The sequence below is a fragment of the Microcaecilia unicolor genome, chromosome 1 (assembly GCF_901765095.1).
Source record: "Microcaecilia unicolor chromosome 1, aMicUni1.1, whole genome shotgun sequence".
Taxonomy (NCBI): Eukaryota; Metazoa; Chordata; class Amphibia; order Gymnophiona; family Siphonopidae; genus Microcaecilia; species Microcaecilia unicolor.
The window spans coordinates 320,220,987-320,248,568 of NC_044031.1; the positions used below are offsets into that span (position 1 = coordinate 320,220,987).

The following is a 27,582-nucleotide window of genomic DNA, read 5'->3' on the forward strand; positions in this document are numbered from 1 at the left end:
CGAGAGATAATGAGAGAGTGGATGAGAGTTCGGGTGGTGTGCTCAGAGAGGAAAGGGCAAATTTTGCTGATGTTATAGAGAAAGAAGCGACAGGTCTTGGCTGTCTGCTGGATATGCACAGAGAAGGAGAGGGAGGAGTCGAAGATGACTCCGAGGTTGTAAGTTATGCATGAATCCCCGGCATCTAGCAACAAACATTTGCACCACTCTATGGCTAGTGTATATGCATGCCCCTAACTGCCAATATTCTATAAAAGAAACTAGATCTCTCCTTTCTTTTAGAGAATAGGCTCCAATCAGGTGCCCTCTAGGTACTCCTTTATAGAATTACCCTCCACTTATACAGTAACCCTGGATTCTTTATATGGTGCCCAAAGTTGCACTCCCCCCCCCCCCCCCCCCAAGTTGCTTGCACAACTTAATTGAGTAACAAGCCCTCAACTAGCAATAATTGGACACTAACAACCAGTTATTGCAGTTAATTAGTTCCAATTAGGATTTGTGTGCGCATCTGGGTGCATGCTATTCTATAAGGCTCGGCGCCTAACCTTTATAGTATTTTTTGAAACAGTAAACAAGCAAGTCATGTCTACTCATTTTACCCACTTAGTATTTATAGAACTCTATCATATCTCCCCTCAGCCATAGAGACTCATAGGGAAGTCGACCCATCAATTTTCGTCACCCTTCCCTGTATCTTTTTTGAGATGCAGTGATCAGAATTGCACACAGTATTCGAGGTGCGGTCACACCATGGAGCAATACAAAGGCATTATAATGTCCTCATTTTTGTTTATCATTCCTTTCCTAATAATACCTAGCATTCTATTTGCTTTCTTAGCCACCGCCGCACACAGAGCAGAGAGTTTCAGAGAATCATCAACAATGACACCTGGTCAGTGACTCCTAATGTGGAACCTTGTATCACATAACTATACTTCGGGGTCTTCTCTCTCATATGCACCACTTTGCACTTGCTCACATTAAATGTCATCTACCATTTGGATGCCCAGTCTCCCAGTCTCGTAAGGTCCTCTTGTCATTTTTCACAATCCTCTTGCGATTTAACAACTTTGAATAACTTTGTGTCATCAGCAAATTTAATTACCTCACTAGTTATTTCCCATCTCTGCAGTCTCTGTGTGAAATTCCTTGTCCTCCTTTTAAATTCTGTCACCTCTTCTCCCTAACCTTCATCTGCGGTTATGCCCTTCAGCCCTCCCTCCTCTGCTCCTCTGTAAGAAACAAACATTACAGCCTCCCTTGAGCCATGAGGACTATTCTAAACTTGCAACTGTGAAGACTCTCAAATCCCCTGCCCAAACTACTATGTAAACTGAAGCAAATAGTTTTGCCATACATAAGTGTAAATTTATAAGCTTCCATCATTTGGAAAGGTTGCTCTTAGCAAGAAGTGCGCACACATACTTGACAGTTTGTGGAAGTGAATAAGTGGAGGCAAATAAGAAGGAAGAAAAGGAGGTGATTAGAAGAGTCACTAAAAACACATTTGAAAAAAAGACTGTTGCAGTGAGAAAGTAATGAATGGGAGCATTATTGATTTGTCTGTGTCTACATGTGCTAAGAAGAAAGAAAATTTATTGCTGTGTATGTACCCTCATAGTGGCACATTCTCCGAGATAAATGAACAATTAGCACTGGGCTGTTAGGTTATCAATATATATTAAGATAAATACTTTGATCAATACTACTGTAATTTAAGAGACCAATCACCTGCAAAGAGCACATGACCTAGAGATAAATTATCAAAATAGTACTAAGGAAGAAGAAAGTTGTTTCTTGACATATCCAGTTAGAAGCGGAGAAATGCAAACAAATCATTTATGAATTCATATTAGAGAATTGTGGCTGTAAATGTGTATCCTTTCAATCAAACTAATGGCAAGTCAGACATTTTTACAGATCACTTTTTAGCTCTGGGATATTGCCAGCCAAGAGAGTTCTGATTGCATTGGTAATGTAGAATTCACAGAGCTTCCTGCCTTCAGAATCTTTTCTCCCATTCTGCGCTTGTACAAAATGCCTTCTAAGCCAAGGTCGAAAACGTTTGCAGCGAGGCTAGGCAGCAGAGGGGGAACTTATTATTGCCTTTATTGATTGATGATTTTCTGCAGGATTAAATTAAAGTCTTACTCTGGCATTTCCTGATTTTTGAGACTACTCCATGCGCACTGTTCCCCTTTGCATATTTAACCAGCCATCTTACTGTCCTCGAGTTTCCATTTCACTGATGGCTGTAATGAGTTCATGTGGTCTAATTCCAAAAATATCTAGAATCAAATGTTCAAAACAATTTATCTAGTTAACTTTGGGGCCCTTTTACTAAATGGCGTTAAACCCTAATGTGCACTTAGAATGGGAAAAACAGACTACTGCAGAATGCATTAAAGTGTTTGTGATATTATGCCTGTTTGCACATGCCAAGCACATCCTATATAATAATTCTCACCATCAACGTTCTAATGTGGGACTGCACGTGTCCGTGCCTCCTGAGTAAGCTCCGAAGCCCAGATGACGTCACTCACAGCTGATTCAAAGGCAAGGGGATGAGTAGGGAAACACACGGAGCAAATGGCAGGGAGCGGCGCAACAAAAAACTGCAAGCACGGCACCACAACCCCCCCCCCCCCCAGCACATCACCAAATCACCCCCCAAGCACATCAAACACCCCCTCCCCCCACCCGAAGCACATCTACACCCACACACACGTCACTCCTTCCCTCCCTGTTCAAAACCCCCTCACTCCACTCCCACCAAGATCCACACTGCACCCTCCCTCCGATTTCAACACCCCCCCTTCCGCATTGACCCCTGGACCCCCCTGCCGCGACGCTCTCGACCCCCCCCCTTTCTGCCAAAACCCCTCCCCCGCCGCCATCGCGTACCTGTGCTGACGGGGGACCCCAACCCCCGACAGCCGAAGTCTGCTTCTCGACTGCGCGACGTTGCTTGAAGAATGATCTGATCAAGTTTCTGTGCGTGCATCTGACATCAGACGCACACACAGAAAGTTGATCAGATTCAGCAAACAAAACGCCAGCGCAGACGAGAAGAGGACTTCAGCTGTCGGGGGTTGGGGTCCCCCGTCAGCACAGGTATGCGACAGTGGGGGAGGGTTTTTGCCGGAAAGGGGGGGGGTCGAGAGGGTCGCAGCAGGGGGGTCCAGGGGTCACTAATGCAGAGGGGGGGGGGTTGAAATCGGAGGGAGGGTGGTGTCGAACTCGGTGGGAGGGGCGTGAGGAGGCCTTGAACTGGAAGGAAGGAAGGGAGGGGGGCATGGGTCTCGCAGGGGACAGAGCGAGACAGCGAGAGAGGGTTGGGGAATTACCTTGCTAGCGCCCGTTTCATTTCCTACCAAAACAGGCCTTTTTTACTAGTGTTAAATATTTTCTAAAAATACTTTTTAAAGGGGTCATGTAATGAGTGGAGGGAGGGTGTTCCCATGTTATCCAGCTAGTGCATTTGTATTAGCATGCTTTAACTGAATAATGCAGGGCTAACACAGGAGAACTTAGGACTAGATTCATAAATGGTGCCCAAAGTTAGGCAACGGGATAATCCGCACTAGATTCATAAATGGTGCCCAAAGTTAGGCATCGGGATAATCCACACTAATCTAGCGTGGAGCATCCTTTTTATTTGAGTTCCAATATTCATATTGAGTTTCAAGATAACAAAAAAAAAATACAAACAATTTATTTTATTTTATTTTTTATTTATTGCATTTGTATCCCACATTATCCCACCTCTTTGCAGGCTCAATGTGGCTTACAATATATCGTGGATAGCAATACAATAATGGCCAAACAAAAGTGTTAAGATCATAGCACAACCAATTAGGCCATATCCAATACTCTCCAATTATGAAAGAGCGCTACCGTAACCTAACAACCCTACGCTTCTCCTCCACTGCCCTCACACCTCCGGTACAAAAACAAGGTTACACCAATAAACAACAGTAATAGCCTGAGTACTTCTCCAGTAATTTAAAACAACTTTAACCACCTAATAAGAAAATCAATTTAACTTGCTTCTGTGGGAGAGAAGTAAGCAAGCCGTATGACGTACAAATCCACACTCCTTACCAGTATTGCTGAAGTGATGAGCACTGAAACAACATACGTGACAGAGTTCCAATATCCCCAAGTGCCAACATCTGTTATCCCTTGTAGATGTAAACATTGATAGTTTATATAGAGGGGCATAATCGAATGAAAACGTCTATCTCCATGGGCATTTATCTCCGAGAACGTGTCCGTGAAGGGGCGGACCGAACCGTATTTTCAACAAAATAGACGTCCATGTTTTATTCGACAATTTGTGAGCTGGGCGTTTTTGTTTTTCAGCGATAATGGAAAATGAAAGCGCCCAGCTCAAAAACGAATAAATCCAAGGCATTTGTTCGTGGGAGGGGCCAGGATTCGTAGTGCACTGGTCCCCCTCACATGCCAGGACACCAACCGGGCACCCTAGGGGGCACTTTTACAAAAACAAACAAAAAAAAGGTAAAAGAGCTCCCAGGTGCATAGCACCCTTCCCTTGTGTGTTGAGCCCCCCAAATCCCCCTCAAAACCCACTGCCCACAAGTCTACACCATTACTATAGCCCTAAGGGGTGAAGGGGGGCACCTACATGTGGGTACAGTGGGTTTGGGGGGGTTGGACGACTAAGCATTAAGCAGCACAATTGTAACAGGTAGGGGGGGTGGGCCTGGGTCCACCTGCCTGAAGTCCACTGCACCCCCTAACAACTGCTCCAGGGACCTGCATACTGCTGCCAGGGAGGTGGGTACGACATTTGAGGGTGAAAAAAAAAAGTTGTGAAACATCATTTCTTGTGGTGGGAGGGGGTTAGTGACCACTGGGGGAGTCAGGGGAGGTCATCCCCGATTCCCTCTGTTGGTAATCTGGTCAATTAGGGCATTTTTTGGGGCCTTATTCGTGAAAAAACAGGGTCCAGGAAAAGTGCCCTAAATTCTAGCTACAAACGCATACTTTTTTCCCATTATCTGCGAAAGGCGCCCATCTCTGTTCGGGTGATAACCATGCCCCAGTCCCGCCTTCACCACGCCTCCGACACGCCCCCATCAACTTTGTACGCTTCTGCGATGGAGTGCAGTTGAAAACGTCCAAGTTCGGCTTTCGATTATACCGCGTTATTCGTTTTTGTGAGATAAACGTCCATCTCCCGATTTAGGTCGGAACTTGGGCGTTTTTCTCGTTCAATTATAAGCAGGATGGTGTCCAATAGGCCTTATGCAGCAAAAAATAAGACTGATGAATGGATGCTGAAGCAGAGGCACGTATAGTCATTTGCCATATCTTGTTCCATTATGGAGCCTCCAACTCCTGTCCAAGCTCATGCTCCCAAACATGTTCAAGACCAGATGCATGCTGTGAGCTATCACAATTGATTAAGAACATAAGCATTGCCATACTGGGACAGACTGAAGGTCCATAAAGCCCAGTACCCTGTTTCCAATGGTGGCAATCCTGGTTACAAGTACCTGGCAAGATCCCAAAACAGTGAAATAGATTTTATGCTACTTATCCTAGAAATAAGCAGTGGATTTTCCCCAAGTCCATCTTAATAATGGCTTCTGGACTTTTCTTTTAGGCATTATTTTATAGAATTGGGATCCATATCGAGGCAATGTGCCCTGCTTCCGAATGATCTTTTCGAGAGCCTAATCTTCCTCTAGATCTGTCAGTGGAATACCCAAATGTCACAGAACAGAGATTAATGTAAAATGTTGTGCCGCAGGTAAATTGTAATCTCTGAAGCTCCTGAAAGAGCTTTTCATCAGTAGTAGTAAGAGGTTGGCCAACTGATTTGCTTGTTGGCAAATAGCCCAATTAACCAACTTATTTATCTTAATGGCTTAATTGTTTCAAATGGGGAGGCCAACAGAATACTTGTCCTCTTTGGAATGTCCTTATAGAATACTAGCTTAGCACACATTTTGCACCTAACTGTGGGCATGAGCCCTTATGCCTGCCAAAGACTGGTGTCAATATTGGCGCCCAACTCATGGAAGGCGCACAAATCCAGGTATTCTATAACATCGCGCCTAAATTCTGTCAACTCCTCTGACCTGCCTATACCGCTCCCATGGTCACTTCCCCTTTGGAGTTGCACACGATGAAATTTAGGTGTGCATATTATAGAACAGGGCATAGGGCAGATCTGCACGCAATTCCAAATTACTGCCAATTAAGTGCTTGTTATAGAGGCCTAGCTCTTAGCCTGAGCCCTTGGCCTGTATTTCACTGAGAGCAAGTGATAGCATATTTCTACACTGATTGTTTCCATTATTTGTGAATTATTTTTGACTCAGACTTGTCTTTCAATAATCAGATAACTCATTTGTTGAAAGTCAGTCAGTTTCTATTCTGTTTACCATCTTCAGTCTCTTCGCAGCTTTATTTCTGCATCTGCTCTTCATACATTAGTACAGACTTTTCTTGTTTCCTGAATGGATTACTGCAACTCCATTTATGCAGGTATTGCAAATGCAAAGCATCAGCTTTGCCATCTTCAGACACTTCAGAATACTGCAGCTCACTTTCTGTACCAGGCATGCATGTTGGACCATGTCACTCCCTTACTACGTGCACTGTAAAATGTAGTGCCTTGCCTTTAAAGCCTACCACTGGGGTACTCCTTATCTGTCTTCTTTTGTTATTCTGTATACATCAAATCGGTTTTTGCATTCCATTGATGCCCATTGCCTCGTTATTCCTTTTCCCAAATTGGCTCATTATGAAGTTAAGATGCAAGGAGAAAGTCGGGGATAACTCAATGACTTCCAGTAGGCAGATAGATGAAAATTCAAACTTCATTGGACAAGCACCATATACCCTGTTTCAGCAGATGGGGCCCACCTGCTTCAGGGGTCACAATCACTATTCACAAAACAAACGTATAAAATTATTAGTAAAAAAGAATTCAATTCAAATCCATTCTTGTATACCGTTAATATCCCCCTTTCCTGGGTTCAGTGCAGTTTACATTCTAGATGAGACAAAAGCAAATAGTGTTAGTGTGAGGTATGAGAAACATTAGAGACCATTGGTGTAATGCATGAGACCAAAAACATTAAGGAAAAGATAATGGATGATACTAAGGAAGTACTACTTCTACTACTTAACATTTCTAAAGCGCTACAAGGGTTACGCAGTGCTGTACAATTTAAACATAGAGGGACGGTCCCTGCTCAAAGAGCTTACAATCTAAGAGACAAGTGAACGGTCAGTCCGATAGGGGCGGTCAAATTGGGGCAGTCTGGATTTACTGAACGGTAAGAGTTAGGTGCCGAATGCAGCATTGAAGAGGTGGGTTTTAAGCAAAGACTTCAAGAAGGGCATGGAGGGGGCTTGGCGTAAGGGCTCAGGAAGGTTGTTCCAAACATAGGGTGAGGCGAGGCAGAATGAGCGGAGCCTGGAGTTGGCGGTGGTGGAGAAGGGTACAGAGAGGAGGGATTTGTCCTGTGAACGGAGGTTACGGGCAGGAATTTAAGGGGAGATGAGGGTAGAAAGGTAGTGAGGGGCAGCAGACTGAGTGCATTTGTAGGTAAGAAGGAGAAGCTTGAATTGAATGTGGTATCTAATTGGAAGCCAGTGAAGTGACCTGAGGAGAGGGGTGATATGAGTATATCGGTTCTGGCGGAATATGAGACGTGCAGCAGAGTAGAAGTCATGCTGGATTGTTATGAAGCATTCTTTGGAAAGATATGTTTTTAGCCTCTTCCTGAAGTTCAGGTAACTGTTTTCTGTTCTGATGGGAATAGGTAAAGAGAATTCCATATTTTGACTCCAAGAATGGGGAATAGAGAGCTGAAAATCTTTTGATTTTGAATTGTCTTTTGGAACAGTGATGCTAGCATCAATTGTTGTTTCAGTCTGTTAGACTGGAACAGACATAGTGAAGCAGTCTTAGTCAGCAGTTCAGAGGTGAAGTCCTGTAGGATTTGAAAAACTAAACTAGCAGCTTTGAACCTGAGTCTTTATGGTATGGGAAGCCAGTGCAGTTTGTTTAGATGAGTTGAAACACTAGTATATTTATTCAATCTGTATATAAAAGTCTAGCAGCTGTGCTCTGTATGATTTGCAATTTTTGTCTGATATTGACACTTAATACCAAGAAATAGAATGTTACAGTAATCCAAGTGAGGTAGAAATAACATTTGGACTAGTAGTGCGAAGGCTTTTTGGTCGAAGAATGATCTGACTAGATGTACCTGTCCCATTTTGAATAGTGTTTTATTCCATAGCTGGTTAATATGGGAAGAGAAGGTGAGTGAAGAATCAAATACCCTAGTACTCTGGTTTCAGATTTGACTGTAAAGATTTGACCATTGGCCAAAAATATTGAAGATGGGACCTCAACTTCCTGGTATCGGAACCACAGAACCTTGGTTTTTTGCACAATTTCAGTTTATTGGTCATGGCCCAGTTGCTAACAGCAGTCATACCGTTCGCTACAGGCTGAGTTGGATCTATGTTTGATGCTGTCACTGGTAAGAGAAGCAAGATGTCATCCGCATAGGATAACAGTAGTTCATTGAGTCCAGGTATATTGGGGCAAGGATGACAAAGAGATTGAACAGGATAGGGAAGAGGAGAGATCCCTGTGGGACCCCACAGTTAGGAGACCAGAAGTTGGAAAGTTGGTTGTTTTGCTTGATAGAATAGCTTTGATTTGAAAGGAATTTGTTTAACCATTTAAACACAGTCCCTCTTATTCCTATCTGATCCAGGTGTTTGAATAGAAATGTGTGGTCAACCACATCGAATGCTGCTGATATTTAGAATTGGAACATTACTTGGTTGCCTTTGCATAGGTGTTTGACATATATAGTTAGAGCTAGCAGCAAAGTTTCCGTACTGTGTCATGATCTGAAGCCAAATTGTGACCAGTGTAAAATAGAGAATTGTTCCAGATATAAAGAGAGATGTTTACAAATGTAGGGGTATGCTTGCCACTGGATGGTAGTTTGCAGGCGATGGTCTTTGGCAGTGGGACATGTTTTCTGTGAATGCTCATCCTTATTAGCGGAAGTTAGTGTTTTAAGTAAGGAGAAAAGTATTTTTGTCGTCAAGATCATCTTGACCTATTAGGCTGCTATAGAATTAGCATTTTGAGTCTGCTACCTTCTTTTTGTAGCATAGGAAGGCTGACTTCCATTTGGATTTATCAGTAGTATCTTTGTTTTTTCTCTGTTGGTTTTCAAGGTGTTGACATTGCTTTTTTTTAGGATGGATAGTTCTTCTGTAACCACGGCAAAATTCTGGATGTCTTGACTTTTTTTTAGTGGTAAATGGTTTTCACCTTGGTGTCCCAGCAGGATTTGATCGAACCATGTGTAGGAGATGTGGTAGTGAGGGAATCTTAGCTCAGACCAGAAAGTGTCCTCATTGATTTTACCTCTGGTGGAGATGAGTTTGGATGACTTGTGTCTGGTTAAGCTTGACATACAGATATCAATGGTGAAATCCAGTTGGAAGTGGTCAGACCATGATACTGGCTTCCATTTGATTGAACTAATCAAGCTACTAGGATAGGAAGTCACAAAGTCTAAACTATGGCCTTTTTCATGAGTTGCATCTTCTGAGAATTAAGTTAGTTTGAGTCCTTCAGGAATGATTTGAAGTTGTGAACATCTGCATCAGTTTCCAAGTGTAAGTTTAAGTCTCCCAGGAAAATAATCCTTGAAAATTGTGACAGTTCCTCACAGACTGGCGTTGATATAAATGGCAGGGACAGGAGTTGAGATTTGTGTTCCAAAGGGGAGAATTGTTTGGATAATTGCAAAAGGTAGCAAGGTTTTTTAGGCCATTGAATGTTAGCCATTTGGTTCTGGTCTGTAACCATAGAAGTGTTTTGACAGTATATATTGGCATTGTCTAGCAGATATCTGACACTACAATTAGTGTTTCTTAGTACAGGGTTATAGATTATGGGGATAGCATTAGGCAGTAAGTTATCTGGTAGGTTGCTGCCCAACGTGCTTGAAAGGGCTAAGCAAATGCATGTGAGCCACTTCATGGTGATAGCTTTTGGAGGTATTTAAGTCAAATCGGGTTTGGCGCTCTTTATCAGTCCTAAATGTGCGCTGTTAAAGACTTCAGACTGGAAACCTCCTTGATGTTAGATGTCAACAATGGTGAGGAAAGGTCATGGTGTCTTAGTTACTCCTAAGGTGGGGAGGTGTGGATGTGCCAGGCTTCAAAATGACACTAATACTTGCTATAATTAGGTAGGGTTCCTCATTTAAGCTGCCATTATTCCATAGTCTATCATGCAGCAGTAGGGGGAGTTTAGATTGGGCGAGATGCTACAGTGTAGCTTTCCAGTTGTAGAGTTCTTAATTTCTTTTATTTGCTGTTTGAGATATGGTTTTAAGTACAGAGCTAAACAGGATAGGTATTTGTAAGACCAGTGCCTGTTTTCTAGCAAAAAAGGTGCCAGTACTCAAATGCCAGACCACCCTTCAGGGGTGGGGGTGATCACTGAGGGACCCACCCCACAATAGCCAGGCCCCCTGCAACCAGTCACAGAATCTATGAAAAGGCAGAATTGGTGTGTAGAACCTGAGCTCTTTTACTGTAACTTGGGGACCATGAGTCAATTTTAGCAAACAATGAAAAAGGTGCCGGTACTCAGTACCCCCAAGTACCCCCCTCAAAAAAAAGCCCTGTGTAAGACAATGGAGAGAATTGACCTTAAGCACTTCTTGGGTTCCTCTATCAGGCTGCTGTTCTTCCATAGTCAGTCGTGCAGCTTTGAAGGGAAAGTTTAGGGTGGGCGGCAGGCCACCGTGTAGCTCTCATGCTTACAAATCCAGATAATTCCCTTATTCAAGTTGAAGGATTGGAATTACTGTATGCAATGTGGGGGGGGGGGGGGGGGGTGGTGATCTGAGCAGTTCAGGTATTTGTAAGACAAAGGGGTGTCACTGACCTTAAGCACACCTTGAAATGTAGCCAGGGTTAATGCTAATACAGTACTGTTTTTAAATCTCCACAAAACTTGGGTCTTGATGATTACCCTTCGTTAGCTTTATTCGGTACAAAATGCTGAGTCAATTTACTTTTTAACTCTTTTTCTAAATTCACTTAGTCTCATTTAAGTCAGAAATATTGTTTTTCTTGGTTAGGAATTCACTGCATGTAGACTTGTATCGTTTCAGAGTATAGCTAAAGATGGTTGGTCTATGGGAGCAGTTAACAATGGAGTACTAATTATGTAGACAGTGCTTGCTGAGGGTCTGAGAATCATGCAAACAATAAGAAAACACAATTAAAAATAAATAATTTAAAAATGAGCGACAATGGAACAGAGCAAAGAAATGATTCCTCTTAGTATATTAATTCAAAAGGAGTGAAGCCTGTGAAACTGGGATTACCTTGATCAGTGGGAATTGGATTAGAGATTCAAGTGTTTGTATTGTTAAATAATTTCTGGTTTTAAGAGAGAAAAAAATGAAATCAGGTGTATTATTTCCACTAATATTGGACAATAAGTATGTTTCCAACAAAACTTATTGACTACACACCGTCTTGGGTTTGAAGAAGCCAACGATCAATGTGGAATAATGATTCAGATAAATAACTGGGGATAATCAGGTTAATACCACATTTTCTTTGTTTACTGTTTAATTGATCTCCTTGTCTTGTTTCACTCTCCCTATTTATTTTGTGATCTAAGAGAAAGATTGTATATAATCCATTTATCTAGTTGAGATTGTTTACCTCTAATATTGTATTAATGTAAGTCATCTCTGTATTACTGTTTGCAAGTGACCCTTGTAAAATGAAAAATTATAAATTATTAAAAAAAGGAACAGAGAGCAAAAAAACAAACAGAGATATGATCTAATGTGGCCAAACAATGGATGTGGTCTCACAATATTACTGACCAATTCATGGATATTTATAAATTGAAATGAAGCAGAGAAACCATCTTCATAAAGAAAGCAAAAGTAGATTAAAAAACAAAAACAATGGGAAAGTGCAAAACAGAAATATATCTAAAAACAGAATAACCAGTAAATCAGGTCAATAGCAACAGAAATGCTAATACAACTGACCAAACTCATCTAATCAGAGAAACTCACTGTATGAACCACTGAAAAGAGATGTGAAATAATCTGTGAGGTAAATAAGCCATGAAACATTCAACCCATAAAGCGAGTGGTGGCATACCAGAAAAACTTTACAAACCTGAGAGATGCTGAAACTATTCTGGTAGTGCAAACAACTAAAGTTGTACTGCAAAACATGCAGTAGCAAAGGCACATCCAGCTATGGGCAAAATACAAATTCTTATTAAACATGGACATATAATGGGACTTGATATACTGCCTTTCTGAGGTTTTGCAACTACATTCAAAGCGGTTTACATATATTCAGGTACTTATTTTGTACCAGGGGCAATGGAGGGTTAAGTGACTTGCCCAGAGTCACAAGGAGCTGCAGTGGGAATTGAACTCAGTTCCCCAGGATCAAAGTCCACTGCACTAAGCACTAGGCTACTCCTCCACAGTATAAGTCAAAACCAACTTTAGGAATGCTAAATGAATGCAGGAACGTATTGCAAGAAAAACGTGTATACAAATAGAACATGCAGGTGAGTCAAGACAATTTGGATCAGAATGTGTATATACACAGTGTGTTTTTTCTAGCAAAAAAGGTGCCGGGACTCAAATGCCAGGCCACCCTTCAGGGGTGGGGTGATCATTGAGGGACTCACCCCACAATAGCCAGGACCCCTGCAACCAGTCACAGAAACTGTGACAAGGCAGAATTGGTATGTAGGGCCTGAGCTCTTTCATTAAAACTTGGGGATCATAGGTTAATTTTAGCAGGCAATGGAAAAGGTGCCGGTACTCAGTACCCCCTCAAAAAAACCCCTGTATATACATAACTGAAAACATGTGTGGCGAACAGTTCTGGAGGAAGGTTTCTGCTAGAACATCAATACACCTAATGGAAAAACTAAAACAAGCTGTGTTAGTACAGATTGATCATACACAGACATTCATTGCTTAACAGAATACCTAGCCTCTTTTACACACAGAGAAAGGAAGGAAATGGGACTTGATATACTACCTTTCTGTGGTTTTTCCCAACTACATTGAAAGCAGTTTACATAGTATATTCAAGTACTTATTTGTACCTGTGGCAATGGAGGGCTAAGTGACTTGCCCAGAGACACAAGGAGCTGCAGTGGGAATCAAACCCAGTTCTGTAGGATCAAAGTCTGCTGCACTAACCACCAAGCTACTACTCTACACAGACCCTCATCAAATACACAACTATAACCTAAAAATAGACATGTATAGATAAAAATTAATTTCAGCCCCCATGAAGCCAGAGTCCAAAAATAAACAGCAATGTATATCCTCCTATACTGTGCAAAACAATGATAGCAGCTGCAGATTTCAAAAACTACATCAAAATCACTACATTAGAAATTAAATACAAATAAAACAAAAAACAGAAAATACGGCGATATATTTTTATGGCACTAAGGGCCCCTTTTACCAAACTGTGGCAAAAGGGGCCTTTTTGATGTACACCGAGGCCCCCTTTTACCACAGCGGGTAAAAGGTCTTTCTTTTCTTCAGGAAATGGCCGTGCAGTAAGTGAAGCACTTGCTGCTTGGCCATTTCGGGGAGGAGCCCTTACCGCCACCCATTGAGGTGGCTGTAAGGGCTCCAACACTAACCCGGTGGTAACCGATATGACAGCATGCTGGGAGTAGGAACTACCACTGGGCTGCTGTAGTAGCTCGGTGGTATTTCCTTTTTTCGTGAGCGGTAAACCTGTGTTGGACTTGCCGCCCCTAAGTTAATACATTTTTAAATTAGCTTTCACAGGCCAAAACCTCTTTCCCTAGAACAGAGATGCGAGTAGTATAATGCTTTTACTGTATACTGTCCTGACCTGAGGAAGGTAGTTTTGGACTCTGACAGCTGGTCAAAAAATGTATTAAGTTGATCCAATAAAAAAGTATCACCTAATTTTCCATTTTTTGTTTTATTTTTTTTTTATTAACCTTTGGAGTTGATCAACATGGCTACCACACTACTTTATCCTGAATTAAAAATAAAATTCTTTTTCTATCTTTCTTGTCTGGCCATTAGTTTCTCTGGTTTCTACGTTCTTCTGTCTTCTCTTAACTCTCTCAGTCTCTTCCACTCAATTCAGCAACACCCCATCTCTCATCCCATCCACCATCGCCCTGTCTCTCTCTAGTCCTCCATCCAGCATTTCTCCACCCTCTCTCTCTCCCCTCCCCCTCATCTACCATCACTCTGCCTGTTTCTCTTCACACCCTCCACCCAGAATCATTCTTATCTCCCTTTCATCCCCCAATCTATTTCTCTTCTCATACACTATTGCCCTTTCTTTCTTCCCCCATCCAACATCTCTCACTCTTCTTCCTCATCCAGCATAACCCTATCTCTCTCTCTTCTCTGCATCCATCATCCTGTCTTTCTCTCTACCCATCCTGCATCACTCCATCTCTCTCCCCCAGCATCAAAATGGTCCCATGTCCTTTCAGTTTGTTTTTACAGCAGACACCACTTCCGTTCTACCACTGAACTTGAAATGCTGCAAAAGATGATCAGGAGCGAGGGGAGGAAAAGAGAGACCTGAGAAGGGAGTGGGCCCAGCAGCAAGCGAAGTAGGCACCATTTTTATTCAAAATCTATTTCGGAGAGCATTGCTCTCCTTGCATTCCCCCCCCCCCCCCCCCCAACCTCCAGCTCTGCTTCTGCTTGGCAGCATTAACTGCAAATATAACTTCATCTGCTAGTCAATCCTTGCCAGACATCTAAATGCATTCTTGTCATTTGGACTTAATAGATTCATTCAAGGCAGTCTACAAACTGAAGTATAAGTGTAATCATTTCACGCTATAACATACTATAAACAAAAACATTTACTAGAGTGAAGAGCATTAAAGAGTGCTCTAGATGTCAAACCATAGTGTTGATATAGATATGATAATGGCAAACACCTGAAAAAAACAAAACCACCATTGCCTGCAACATGCTGTTTTCTTCTTCTTCTCCTCTCTCCCTTTTTTTCAACTTTACTATATTTCATTGATGTATGTTTGCAAGAAGCATTACAATAACCATAAACATAAGCACCTTCTGCAAGGTAAAGCATGCCTATAAAGAATGGTGAAGTACTTCAATTTCACAAAAAACAAAGCGGTAAATACTCAGCCGGAGGCGGTGAGCGTTTTGCTGACTGTTGCTGGCATTATTCCTGGAAATTCAATGCCAAACCCTGTCCAGGCTTTGGCATTGAATATCTGTTTTTGTGGAGCTGGCTAATGCTTGCAGGGGCATTTTCAAAAGGTCGTCCAAGTATGAATGAGGTCGCCCTCACGAAGTCAGCCAAAATCAGGTAGGTATAATGGGAAAATAGTATGGACGTCCTTAGACATTCCATTATCGCAGTTGAAAACGCCCAAATCAGGGACGCCCAAAGTATAGGAAAAATACTACAAAGACATCCTTAAAACATTCAATGTATAAAGTAAAGTATCTGGATGTCCTCAACTACTTTGGACTTCTTTGATGTACCTGGTTGTTCCGTAACTACATGCACTGTACTTACGGAACAACCAGGTACATCAAAGAAGTCCAAAGTACAGTAACAAGGACGAGCTTCTCACAGAACTGCCAAAGGACGTCCATCTTACTAGGCCCACCGAAGGACAGAGTCCCTGTAATAGGGACATCCTTCGGTGGTTCTACGAGAAAGATGTCCTTATTACTATACTTTAGACTTCTTTGATGTACCTGGTTGTTCTGTAAGTACAGTGCATGTAGTTGCGGACATCCAGATACGGAAAATATAAAGAACATTCATAAGTGTAAAATACAGGAACAAGGACATGTGTCTTAGAGAACTGCCTAAGGACAGTGGGCCTGTAAGAGGGACGTCCTTCAGCAGCTAAGGGAAATACAAGGAACATACATATTTTATTGTGTATATATGAAGGGGTTTGCATACTTGATAATGATTCAGATAAGAGACTCCACACGTGTGAACACGTGTTCATACAAATAAGGCCCTGCACGCATGACAACGGTCCATGCACATCATGGACGTCCATATGTCATGTCATCCACGTGCTGACTCATCATCCATATATGGAAGTGTGCACGTAAGGACATCCATCACGCATGGGCGTCCATATAAGGCAATGCACGTTTTCCAACGGTTATTCACTGAGAAACATGGCTTTAAGGCGCGAGCCAAATTTCAGCGAGGTGAAAATTTGTGCCTTGTATACCTGTGCATGAAGCACTGGCGCATTCTCTCTCGCCACCACCACCACCTGCCCCCCAGGACTGTCTCCATCCATGCCTGGTGTGAAATAAGGGACAGGTTGGAAAGGTAAGTGTTTGCTTCCACCCCCTCCCCCCTCCTGGGCTATCAGGGCCCCCCTCCTGTAGCTACACATATAAGAGCTCCCTCAGCAATGTAGGCACAAACTGTAGTCTGCATTCAAGGATAATCAGTGATATGTGCACATGCACATTCATTAATAGAATCTATGTACTAGAAAGCAAAAACATTCCCACATCCCTGCAATACTGCACACACAGAGTACTCTCTGTCCACATGTCCACCTCAATGACATCATCTGTACCAATGTAATGTCCCCCCCTCCCCCACAATCAGTGTTGTGAGTCTCTCCTATCAGATTTCCAAATGAATGTGTGCTGAAGACAAGAAGGGCCATCCCCTGACTCCTAGTGTACAAACTTATATCTTGCAGAAGATTTGGCATTCGGAGGGACCTCGAGTCCCTCCGGCGGAGGTTCCGCCAAATCAAGAGGGAGAGCCCTGACATGATCAGGGCAGTGAGACGGCGCCTCAGGGCTCGACGTAAGTATTTTAACAGGGCACCTGTACTCATTTGTAAATGTATTTGTTTAATAATGCAAATGTCCTGTACAGTATCAGCTTCCATGTGGCTAATAGGCAACTAGTAAGTCATAACACCTCTGTCCCAGATCAAGGCCTGAGGTTGCAGCTACCCTCCCATGAGTGTGGCTGTAACTTCCAACTAACCTCCTCTGAGATGAATGAGATGACATGCCTCACTTATATATCCCCCTTTCTGGGGTGGATATGGTTTCATGGTATTCTTGCCTGATGTCCTAAACCCAGTGAAAACAACCCCCTCCCCTGCTATCCCCTCCCCTACTATCCCCCAGGTAGTCATTGCTGCTTCCAGACACACTCAAAGCCACACACACACACACACACACACACACACCCCATCCACACTCCCACCCCCCCTCCTATCCCAGACTCAATCGATTTCCCCTCCCCCCGCCTCGCATTATCTGACCCTCTCCTCCCGTCATTCCAACATGCAAACCTCCCTCCAAACACTGATCCTTCCACACTCCTCACACATATCCCTCACTCAATAGCCCCTACCACTCCCTAGAAGAACCAAACGTCCCACCCGCCCCTTCCCCCACCCACCTCACACAGTACACATCCCGCGGCTCAAGCTGCCTTAAATACTCAAAACTTGCATAATGAAACTATGAAAACATCACTAGACCATAAGTTGACCAGCAGAGACAGAGACACTTTGTGAACACCCCATCGTAGTTTTGAGTCTTTTCCTAAGAGGTAACCCCATCGCTCTGGTCTCTTCACACTCATGACACTCAAAAACTTGAGCACCCGGTCAACTTCACATTCAGAAACATGAATGAAAGTGGAAGCCCTTCCGCAAAAACAATTCTTCGTAGCACTAAGCTCCGCCGGTTTGCCCTCACAAACAGTTAGTTGTAAAAGAACTGCAGCCGTTCAAGTTACTTCCTCAAACACCAGCCTCATACCACAGAGCAAGTTTCTATGCTTCAGAGATCTTCTCCAGAATGCCTTTAGTTCCTCCACCTTAGTCAGGCTCACAGTACGGTTCTCATAAGTGATCTTCACTTTGGCCGGGTACTGAAAAGCAAAATGAATACCTTTCGCAAACAATTGTGAGCATCCTTCCGCAGATCACTGAAGACCCATCTATTTGAAACAATTTACGGAAAGAACCAAAACACAGAGTCCACACTCAATGTTCATCAATGCATCATACATCCACTTATGATCTCCCATCCCCCATAATTCAACACTACTCATACACTTACTCACAGAAATATGTACACCACATGCCTTTGTGTCTTAACACTGCCCTTAAGCTTCATGTTGACGTCCCACTGTGATATTCCTAATGATAATTCGATTATCTCGCATAACTTGTACAATATAACCCATAACCAAATTGTAACAAATGTATTTTCATTATTCTTATCTTATTGTAAGCCACACTGAGCCCACAAAGAGGTGGGAAAATGTGGGATACAAATGCAAACAATAAATAAATAAATAAATAAATAGGGTGCTAAAAGCTTCCTTTGTTCCGTTACCCTCAGTGAGAAGTCCTGGAAGAGCAGCAACTTACTGCCTTTATACTCCAATACACGCTGTTTTTTGTACAGTTCCAATAATTTCATCTTAACGGCATAATTCAAAAATCTTACAATTACTGGGCGAGCTCTTCCAGAGTCCTCCCTGCGCACTCCAACTCTGTAAGCCTGCTCCACATGGACTGGGCCTACCTCCGAGGGGAGCCCCAATGTTTTCGGCAGCCATTGCTCCAGAAACTCCTTCAGCTCAGAATCTGGGATCGACTCGGGTAATCCAATCAGACGGAGATTCTTCCGTCTGCCCCGGTTTTCTTGGTCTTCGATCCTGTCTGAGAGGGTTTGCACTCGGGCCTCCAGCTTGCTGATTTGAGACTCCGCCGCCGCATGGTCCTCTTGGGTGGAGATGCGGTCTTCTGCCTGTTGGAGCCGTGCCGCATGGCCTGCAATATTATCTTTAATCTCCTCAATTCCTTCGTGCAGCTTGGCCAACTTATCGTCCAGCATCTGGGACAAGTGCCGCATGGACACCTGTACTGCAGGCCTGGAGGGTGAGCTGGCGATTTAGATAGAGGTGGAGAATCCATCATTGTTTTGTGCAGTGCGTTACCTTTCTCCAGACCAGGCCTCGGCATCTTGACGGGCATCCTTCAGAGGGAGAGAAAAACTGCGCTTCCCAGCTCTGCTTCCTTTCCTAATACTCTAATCGTGCTTTTAGGGTGCTTTCCTAAGCAAGTTATTACATTTAGGTTGGTTTGGAAGATGAGGGGTGAGGAGCCGAGCCATCAGGCGTCCGTTCAGGTCGATGCCATCATGTGACCCCAGGTTTGCAGGTGTCATATTTAGGTAAAGTAGATATTTCTCTGTTTCTGAAGGCTCACAATAAAGAACTTAGGTCCCTTGGTTTAAAGTCCACTGCACTAGTCACTAGGTTACTCCTCAGACTTGCTGCCTGCTTTGCTAAGAAAGCTTGAAGATGTCATAGATCCTAGTACCCCCTTTCAGCTTTACTTTCAGGGGAGAGGGAGGCGGTCAGCAGTCACTTGGAGATTAAGGAGGTATCTTGCTTTAATCCAACTAGTAGCCAGCTGCTAAATCAGAGCACCCTTTTGTACCCTGGATGACTAAAACAGGGTACAAAACTTAGGACGTCCTTTTTAGACATGGATGCTTCTTCTAATTCGTAATCACTGTTGGATGTCCTGATTTTGGGCCTTCCCTAGTCCCTCCTAAAGCACACCCACAATGTCCCTCCTTGCTATTTGGATACACTTCAGTATTAGATGTCCCTTTTCTGCCTTTGCAAAATCAGGATTTGGACATTTCAAGTACATGGGCATCCATATGCTTTGAAAATAAGCTCCTTGGGCACCTTATTGAATGTTCATGCACATTTTACTGCCCTTGCCACATACCTGGCATAAAAGGGGTGTCTACATGTATCAGGTACACAAACTTGTATTCTGTAAGTTGCCTGCCTAAATGTTTGCCTTGCCTATGGCTCACCCATGAGAATGAGAATATACGCTAGGCCATTTTAATACCTTTTTGTAGAACACCACTTAGGTACCCAAATGACATTTTCATGGTTAAGTGAACACTTAGATGCTTAAATGTCAGCATTTTGTACATTTAGGTGCACAGTTAGCAGGTAAAAGGTAAGTGGCTTGTTATAGAATTGCCCTTCACATTTCTACTTTTAGCTAATTAAAGTGCTGTTGTGTGAGCTGCATTAGATCCCACCAACATATGTAAAGCTTTCATACAGCATGCATGCAAACAGAGGAGTGGCTTGAGAGGAGTTTTGCAAAAAGTATAGGGGAAGCATAGCTATAATAAGATGGAGCACAACCTTTGTTCCAACTATGTGACGAACTAGAATAAATACCGGTAATCTATGAACCTGATTTATTAACTTCTATTCCCATGGATGCAGACTGGAAGAAAAGCCTTAATAAACCAGACTCTTACTCTAGAAAAAAAAAATACTAGGAATAAAATAAGAGAAAATAAATATAGACAGGACACCATAAAGCTGATATTTTGCAGACGTTGAGCAGTACTACTGCTTTAAACTCTGCAGGTATGAGCACTTTGGTTTTTCCTTATTTGTGCCCAGTTTAGTATTTTGTTCCAACACACTGCCTTTCCTGCAGAGAAAAAAAAAGTAGTGAAATGCTTAAAATTGTAAGAGAAAACTGTTCCCCCTGGAAATCCTTGTACTGCAGGGCTGGCTTCCCAGACACCTATCCAAATAAGTTTAAAGTGAACACTAAGTCAGAGACTTACTGCAGGGCTCATTGTGTTAGAAATAGAAGCCAGCTCGCTCTGAAGTCAAAAGGATTTCTAGAGAAGAGCTGAGTAAAAGGGTTTTGAGAAGAAAAGAGGAGCCAAACCTCAGTTTTATCTTTCAACATCCAAATGCTTTGCATGTTTTTTGGCTGTAAAGTTCTGTTTTCTTAGCTGGATGTCTGCCAATATCCAGGTGCGTAAGTGGGAAGTATTAAGGTCAAAAGACTTATACAGATGTAGATAAGTTGGGAAATAATTCTTAGCACAAAAAGTAGAAAGCTAGTCAAGAATGTATTAAATAGATACAATGAAAGGGTTTCACTTACAATGTATTTATTGAACTTGATTTCTATGTCTCCAAGCGGACTAATAATGCCAGTTAAACTTTTGAGTACATATTTGTCTAATAAATCAGAGCAGTAGTGACTTTATAGCAAATATGGCCTGGGTTATATTCATCAAGGTGTTGCTGCTGCTGCTCCTGCACCTGTTTGAACACCTCTTCCTATCTATGGCCTTTCTCCTTCTTGCTAGGGACCCCACAGATCATCAGCTGTTGGAAAGGTGCAGGGTCCATGCAGTTCAAACACCATACTGGCAACAGTGGGGAAGAAGGGAGGGAAAGGTGTTGGAAGCAGAAACAACAGCTACGTTGAGTTAGAGGTGCCAGGTCCCATGTTCATTGGAAGCTCCTTGAGAAGAGGAAAGTGAAAAATCAAGGATGTGGGATTTAGGAGAGATCAGGGACTCAGAAATTGGTTGAGAGACTGGTGAAAGAACAAAAGAAGAACACAGACCTGGAGAAAGGGTGACCGTATGGGATCTCAAGGATGGCATAAGGCAGGGAGAGACATGGAATTGGAGAAGAGCATGTGAAGAATTAGGGACTCAGCGTTAGGGAACAAAAATTGGGGAGAGCAGGGACTAGGGATTGACAAAGTGTACTGAATCAAGAGAGATGGGGCACTAAAATTTGGTAGACAGGGAAAACAAGAACTCTGAAACTGAGTGTGACAGTAATCCCTCAGAGACAGGGTGGTCAGAGAATGAGTACTTGGAGTGATCAGGGACTTGGACAGTGAGGACTCAGTGATTGGGTGGGAAAGAACGAGGGTATGTTAGAAAGACTGGAAGGTATGAGTGAAGGTGTGATATGGGGATGAGAAGGGGGTTGAAATATTCAGAGGGGTTGAAGAGTGGGGTGACTTGCTTGGTGGACTGGAGAGAGGATGAAAAGCAGTGTAAAGGAGAAGAATGTGATAGAATGGTAAGAGAAAGGGGAAGAATGGATCTGTGATGGGGTGAGAGGATGAGACTGATGCCAGGAGTGTTAAAAAAAAAGTGTAACAGGAGACTGGGTAAGGATAGAAGGCTGAAGGAAAGGAGGGGAAAGAATGAGTGACAGGAAAAGAGATGTGACTTGTAAGAGGAAATGAAAAAGTTGATAAGGGTGGACTTGGTGAAAGACAGAGGAGGCATTGGAAACTAGGGAAGGAATGAGATGGGGAGGGGTGAGAGTAGGAGATGGAAGTCCTATAATAGGAGGTTGAAAGAAAGAGTCAGAGGACTGCACCAATGACTAACAACCTGTAAACAAACAGAAATAAAGAACTATGCATGACCCTTATCACTCAGGTGAAAAGATTTAAGGAGAGAGGAGTAAAGAAATGTTTCTTATGCTAGTAGAGGAGAGAGGAGAATGATTTTGTAAATAGTTGGCCACCCATATATGAAGTGCAACTGTTACCTCATCAGTTGAAGTAATTTAGTAAAGAGTTTGGTTCAGACGAAGGCTTCAGTATGGACTGAGTCACTGGTGTGTGGAGTGAGGTAAAGTCTGATGCATTGCTTGTTCAGCTTGCTGGATTTACCAGTCCTGGCCCTGTCCTTCAACCAACAAATAAGAGTGTGCGCCCCCATCCCTACAGCACCAGATATACACTAGGCAGCTGCCTACCACAAACAAAAAGGGGGTTACACTACTATATTGAGGCATGAATGTGTTCCCGTGATTGAAAGGTGAATGCAGATGTGGGGAAGGTTGAAGGGGGTAATGGGAGGTGGGGGTGTGACTTGAGTCTTGTGTTGAATGAGAGGATAGCTGGTATCCTATGGATAAGAGTGATTGGAGGTTACGAGCTTAGGAGGGGGGAAGAATATGGGGAGAATTAATGGAGCAAATGAGTGGGTGGGTGTTAAGTAAGACAGGATGGGAGTACGGTAGCTGGTTGTAGGACTCCACATTCAGCACACAGATTATAGGTAAAAGTCAAAGCACTTTGGGGGGGGGGGGGGGGGGGGGAAATTCTATATATGGCACCCAAATTTGGGTGACGAACAAAAATCACGCTTAGCGCTATTCTATAAACGGTGCTCCGAGTTAGGCCCTGTTTATAGAATAGAGCGTACCTCTGGGATCTGCACCCAACTTTTAGACATGAGCATTTACACCAACTAAAAGTTGGATGTAAATCCTGGTGCGTAAGTTTGGCACGGATCTCCCAAACTCCATAATACTGTATGCATCTCTGGTGAATGCCCCTGGCCCGCCGATTCTCCTCCCATAGCTACGCCCCTTTTCAGTTGCATGCTATAGGATTTACGTGCACATCTTTATAAAAGTGCTAATTGGTTGTTAGCTCCCAATTAAATTGTGTAAATTGGGCACGGCACAATTTTGAGCGCCATATATAGAATCTGGCCCTTTATGTACACATGGGGAAAAAAACAGCCCTGTTTCCTCACAGGCTTGGTATTTCTACTATAGTCTCTTCAAGCACAGTCACAGTTTCAGTAGCCTGTCCCTGAGATGCTACACACGTTAATATGCAATAAGTTCCTCTAATATAAATCACAGATCACATAGCCGTGAATTCTCTGGAGGAATAGACTTGAGGTTTCTTACAGCACAGGATGCAAGCATCTGAGCTAGGACTCCTATTCCCTGGAACTCCCCTCAGGTACTGGGAGGATCCTTGCTCAGGGCCTTCCTGTTCTGTTCGAGGGCTTTTAACTTCCTGCTTTCTATTTGAGCCCTGCCCTCTTGACCAGACTGGCTAATATACCCATTCTTAAGGTGGCTCCGCCTTAGGGAGGGAGTGTTCCTGAGGAAACCCTGCCTTGTACCACCCACTCCCTCACAGGGGGAAGGAGTCTGAGAATGGTCAATGGCTAAGGAAAGTCAAAATAATCTCTTATGAATGTGGCAGGGCTAAAATACTCCCATGAAGAGGCAAATGTGGTATACAGAATTGGCTAGGCTGAAAGTACTCTTAGGGTTTTTGCAAGGAGGATTCATTTATTACATTTAACATGAAAGATTACTGAGGGATAAGGACTATCCCATCATTCTTTGTGCCTTTAATCACTTTACGTGAAAAACATGTTACAGAGACTGATAGAAGGTTGTAAGTCAGTGATCACATCACACCATTTGTGGAAAATCTTCACTGGCTACCTGTATAATACAGGGCTAAATTTAAAACTCTGTAACTAACCTTCAAGGCCCTTAAAGGAAATGGGCCAGAGTACTTGAAGAACAAGATCTCCCTCTACACACCCCTCCAAAGGGCATCAGCCTTCTCCGGAGTATCCTCCACACTTTAGAATGCACTTCCTGAAAGGCTTTGCTTAACACAAGACTATCTCTACTTCAGAAAGCAGGTGAAAGCTTTGCTCTTCTCACAAGCCTTTAATGGAAGAAGCAATTAACTTGCTACTCACACACACAGCGGTGAATTCTACATATGGTGCCAAAAAGAAAGAAATCAGCCCCCAATCCAGGTCACAAATACCTGGCAAGATCCCAGAAAAGCTTAATACATTTTATGATGCTTATCGCAGAAATTAAGCAGTGGATTTTCCCATGTCAATTTAATAATGGTCTATGGACTTTTCTTTTTTGCCCATAAATGTTCATTTTATTAGACGATGGAAAATTTTAAGAAAATATACATTTCACCCTTGATTCTCTGTTTTCTAGCTCATAAATCCAAGGTTCGGGAAGGGGGGGGATACAGCTCTTATATCGGCTATTTCGTTCTGCACATCAAGTTTTATTTATTTTTTTTAAGGATGTTTTATTGAAAATTTTTGTTAGGTAAGAGGGATACATAAAAGGAAACAGGGAAAATAGGCATTCAAAAGATGTTGTCTTCTTATTTGTACAATTTCTGATATGTTAATGGTTATCACATTGCATAACCTATCATAAATTTTTCAAACTTAACCTTTTATAATTATTTTTAGATTGAAGTAACTATCATTAAAATAGAAAATGCATAGTATGTAAAGGGAGAATGATAAATGATAAGGTTATTGGAATAAGAAAAGCTAAGAGGAAAGGGAGAAGGAGAAGTAGGGAGAGTAATAATAGCTGATGATTTTAAATGATAGAAATACAATGAACCTTTATGCAATAATATGTTAGTACAGGAATAGTTTAAATGGCTTGTTACAATATATGACACTATACAATCAGATTAAGGTATTTGAGGAATATTACTTGTTTCCACATATAGACAAGTAGACAAATATGATTATATAGGAGAGTTGGGTTGATCATTTGTCAAATAGTGTTCAATTGGTAGCCATATTTTTTAGCTTGATGTATTGATTTTAATTTGATAGGAAGAGAAATTTCAAATTTATGAATCTGTAAAACAGAGTGCCACCAGAAATGAATGTTGAGGTTGGTATTGTCTTCCCGATTAGTTGTCACCATTTTTAGTGCTATAACAATTAATATGTCAAAGCTTGGAAAGACATAGGTCTATTGGGGTTTCTAGAGCAAGAGAACCGAAAATAATTTTACTTATACAGATGTTTTCAGACAAGGAGAGTATGGTTGAGATTTTTTGCCATACTTTGTTCCAAAATTGGAAAGTATAATTGCATTCTATAAGCATATGTAGAAGTGTGTGAAACGTGTGAAATGCATCGATTGCGTAGGGTTTGACGCTTTAAGGTGCTGTTCATCAAGACATACCAATGGAAGTTTTGTTGGTGATATTGGATGATATGAAAAAACTTCATTGAGATACCGAGGGTGAAGTATGATACTGGGACGGAAGGATTGTATTCAGCAACTTATAAGTATTTTAGGAACATTTGAACCAGAAGATTGAAGTAATCAGTTGGGAGTAAGAACATTGTATCAGAGGACATAGTACTCCTCGATTTGAAATGGACATAGCATATTAAGAGCAAAAGGAAGGTTATAGATAAGACCTGAAATCAATTGACGAAATAACCAACTTTCGCAAATCTCTTCAATAAGGCCTACAAAGAGAACCTATAACCTCACTAATCCACTTCACCAACCCACCCAGCTATGAAAGTCCACCTTCTATGATTAACCCTATCACTTCCTTCTTTCTTCCCTTACTCAATCTCTGCACATCACTAATTGTATCCGATACCCTGTAATGACAATGTCATAACAAAACTATGTAAGCCACATTGAGCCTGCAAATAGGTGGGAAAATGTGGGATACAAATGAAATAAATAAAATAAAATAAGATAAGTTGTACTGATAATCCCAATAAGAAATGGGACAACAGGATTCTTGGTATTATACGGCCCCCATGGATCTAGGGAATGAGAAGAGTAGTTGAATGAGAAGAGAGGATGAAGTAGTAGAGTGATAGTATATGAATGGATGGATGCAAGTAAACCATAAAGAACTAGAAGAGTTAAAAATTTATAATATTTTGTGTAGATATACATAAAATGAATGAAGATTTATAAATGAAGAGTTACTAGATTGCTATTTTATTAGGTACATACCTACGAGATATTCTATCCAGAACTGGTCCTTTTCGGGATTGTAAGGACGGTTGAAGTCAATCTGGATATGGAAAGGTTGTGCACGGCGAACAATGAGCTGCATATTGTAGTATTTGTCTGTGTGGTGCTCCTGCTTGTTCAACTCGTTTGGAAACTTGAACAAATGCACTGTCTGAACTTCCAGGTATTCTGAAATTGAAGAAAAAAAAAGGGAGGGGGGTAAACATCACAATTCTTGCACAAGAGATACATTGCCTTCTCATTATATTAAGGCTCTTCTCCATACAAATCCACTATGCAATTTACAGTGCCTAAACCTTGTTTCAACTAAGGCTAATCTTTCTTTTCCCCCACAGGCACAAAGGGACTTTAGGAATACAGAAGAATGTAAAACATTTGAAACTGACATGACCACAAAAGGACTTTCTCTCTGTCTCCTACCTCTTCCTTCTTCTGTAGTGATATGCAGGCAAACTAAAACCAGGGCTTTTTTTGAGGGGGTACCGAGTACTGGCGCCTCTTCCATTGTCTGCTAAAATTGACCCGTGGTTCCCAAGTTTTAATGAAAGAGCTCAGGCTCTACACACCAATTCTGACTTGTCATAGATTCTGTGACTGGTTGCAGAGGGCCTGGCTATTGTGGGATAGGTCCCTCAGTGATCACCCCACCCTTGAAGGGTGGTCTGGCATTTGAGTATCAGCACCTTTTTTGCTTCAAAACACACACTGCCTAAAACTGACTCTGTACTAATTAAATCCAGTGTGCATACACTTGTTTCCCCACTGACCTACTGTAGCACTAACCAGCCCTGTTTTTCACAGGTTAGTGGACTATTTTGATTGTAAGAACACTTACTATCCAAACTGGCTGAAAAAGTCCACAATTTCAAAAAAGGAAAAACACATCGGAGTGAACTAGTTCACTTTAATTAGAGGAAAAGGTCTCAGATGTCATATGGAAGCTGCCCATGTTATTCATATGGGTTTAAGCATAACCATAGTGTG

At 42.2% G+C, this 27,582-nt stretch overlaps 1 protein-coding gene across 1 annotated transcript in view; it reads right to left on the reverse strand.

Moving 5' to 3' along the window:
* F13A1 (coagulation factor XIII A chain) overlaps positions 1-27,582 on the reverse strand; it is a 206,863-nt gene that overhangs the window by 152,617 nt on the left and 26,664 nt on the right. Inside the window, exon 3 of the mRNA XM_030208812.1 lies at positions 26,578-26,766. Coding sequence (XP_030064672.1) covers positions 26,578-26,766 — 189 coding nt within the window. The remainder of the gene's footprint in view (positions 1-26,577; positions 26,767-27,582) is intronic.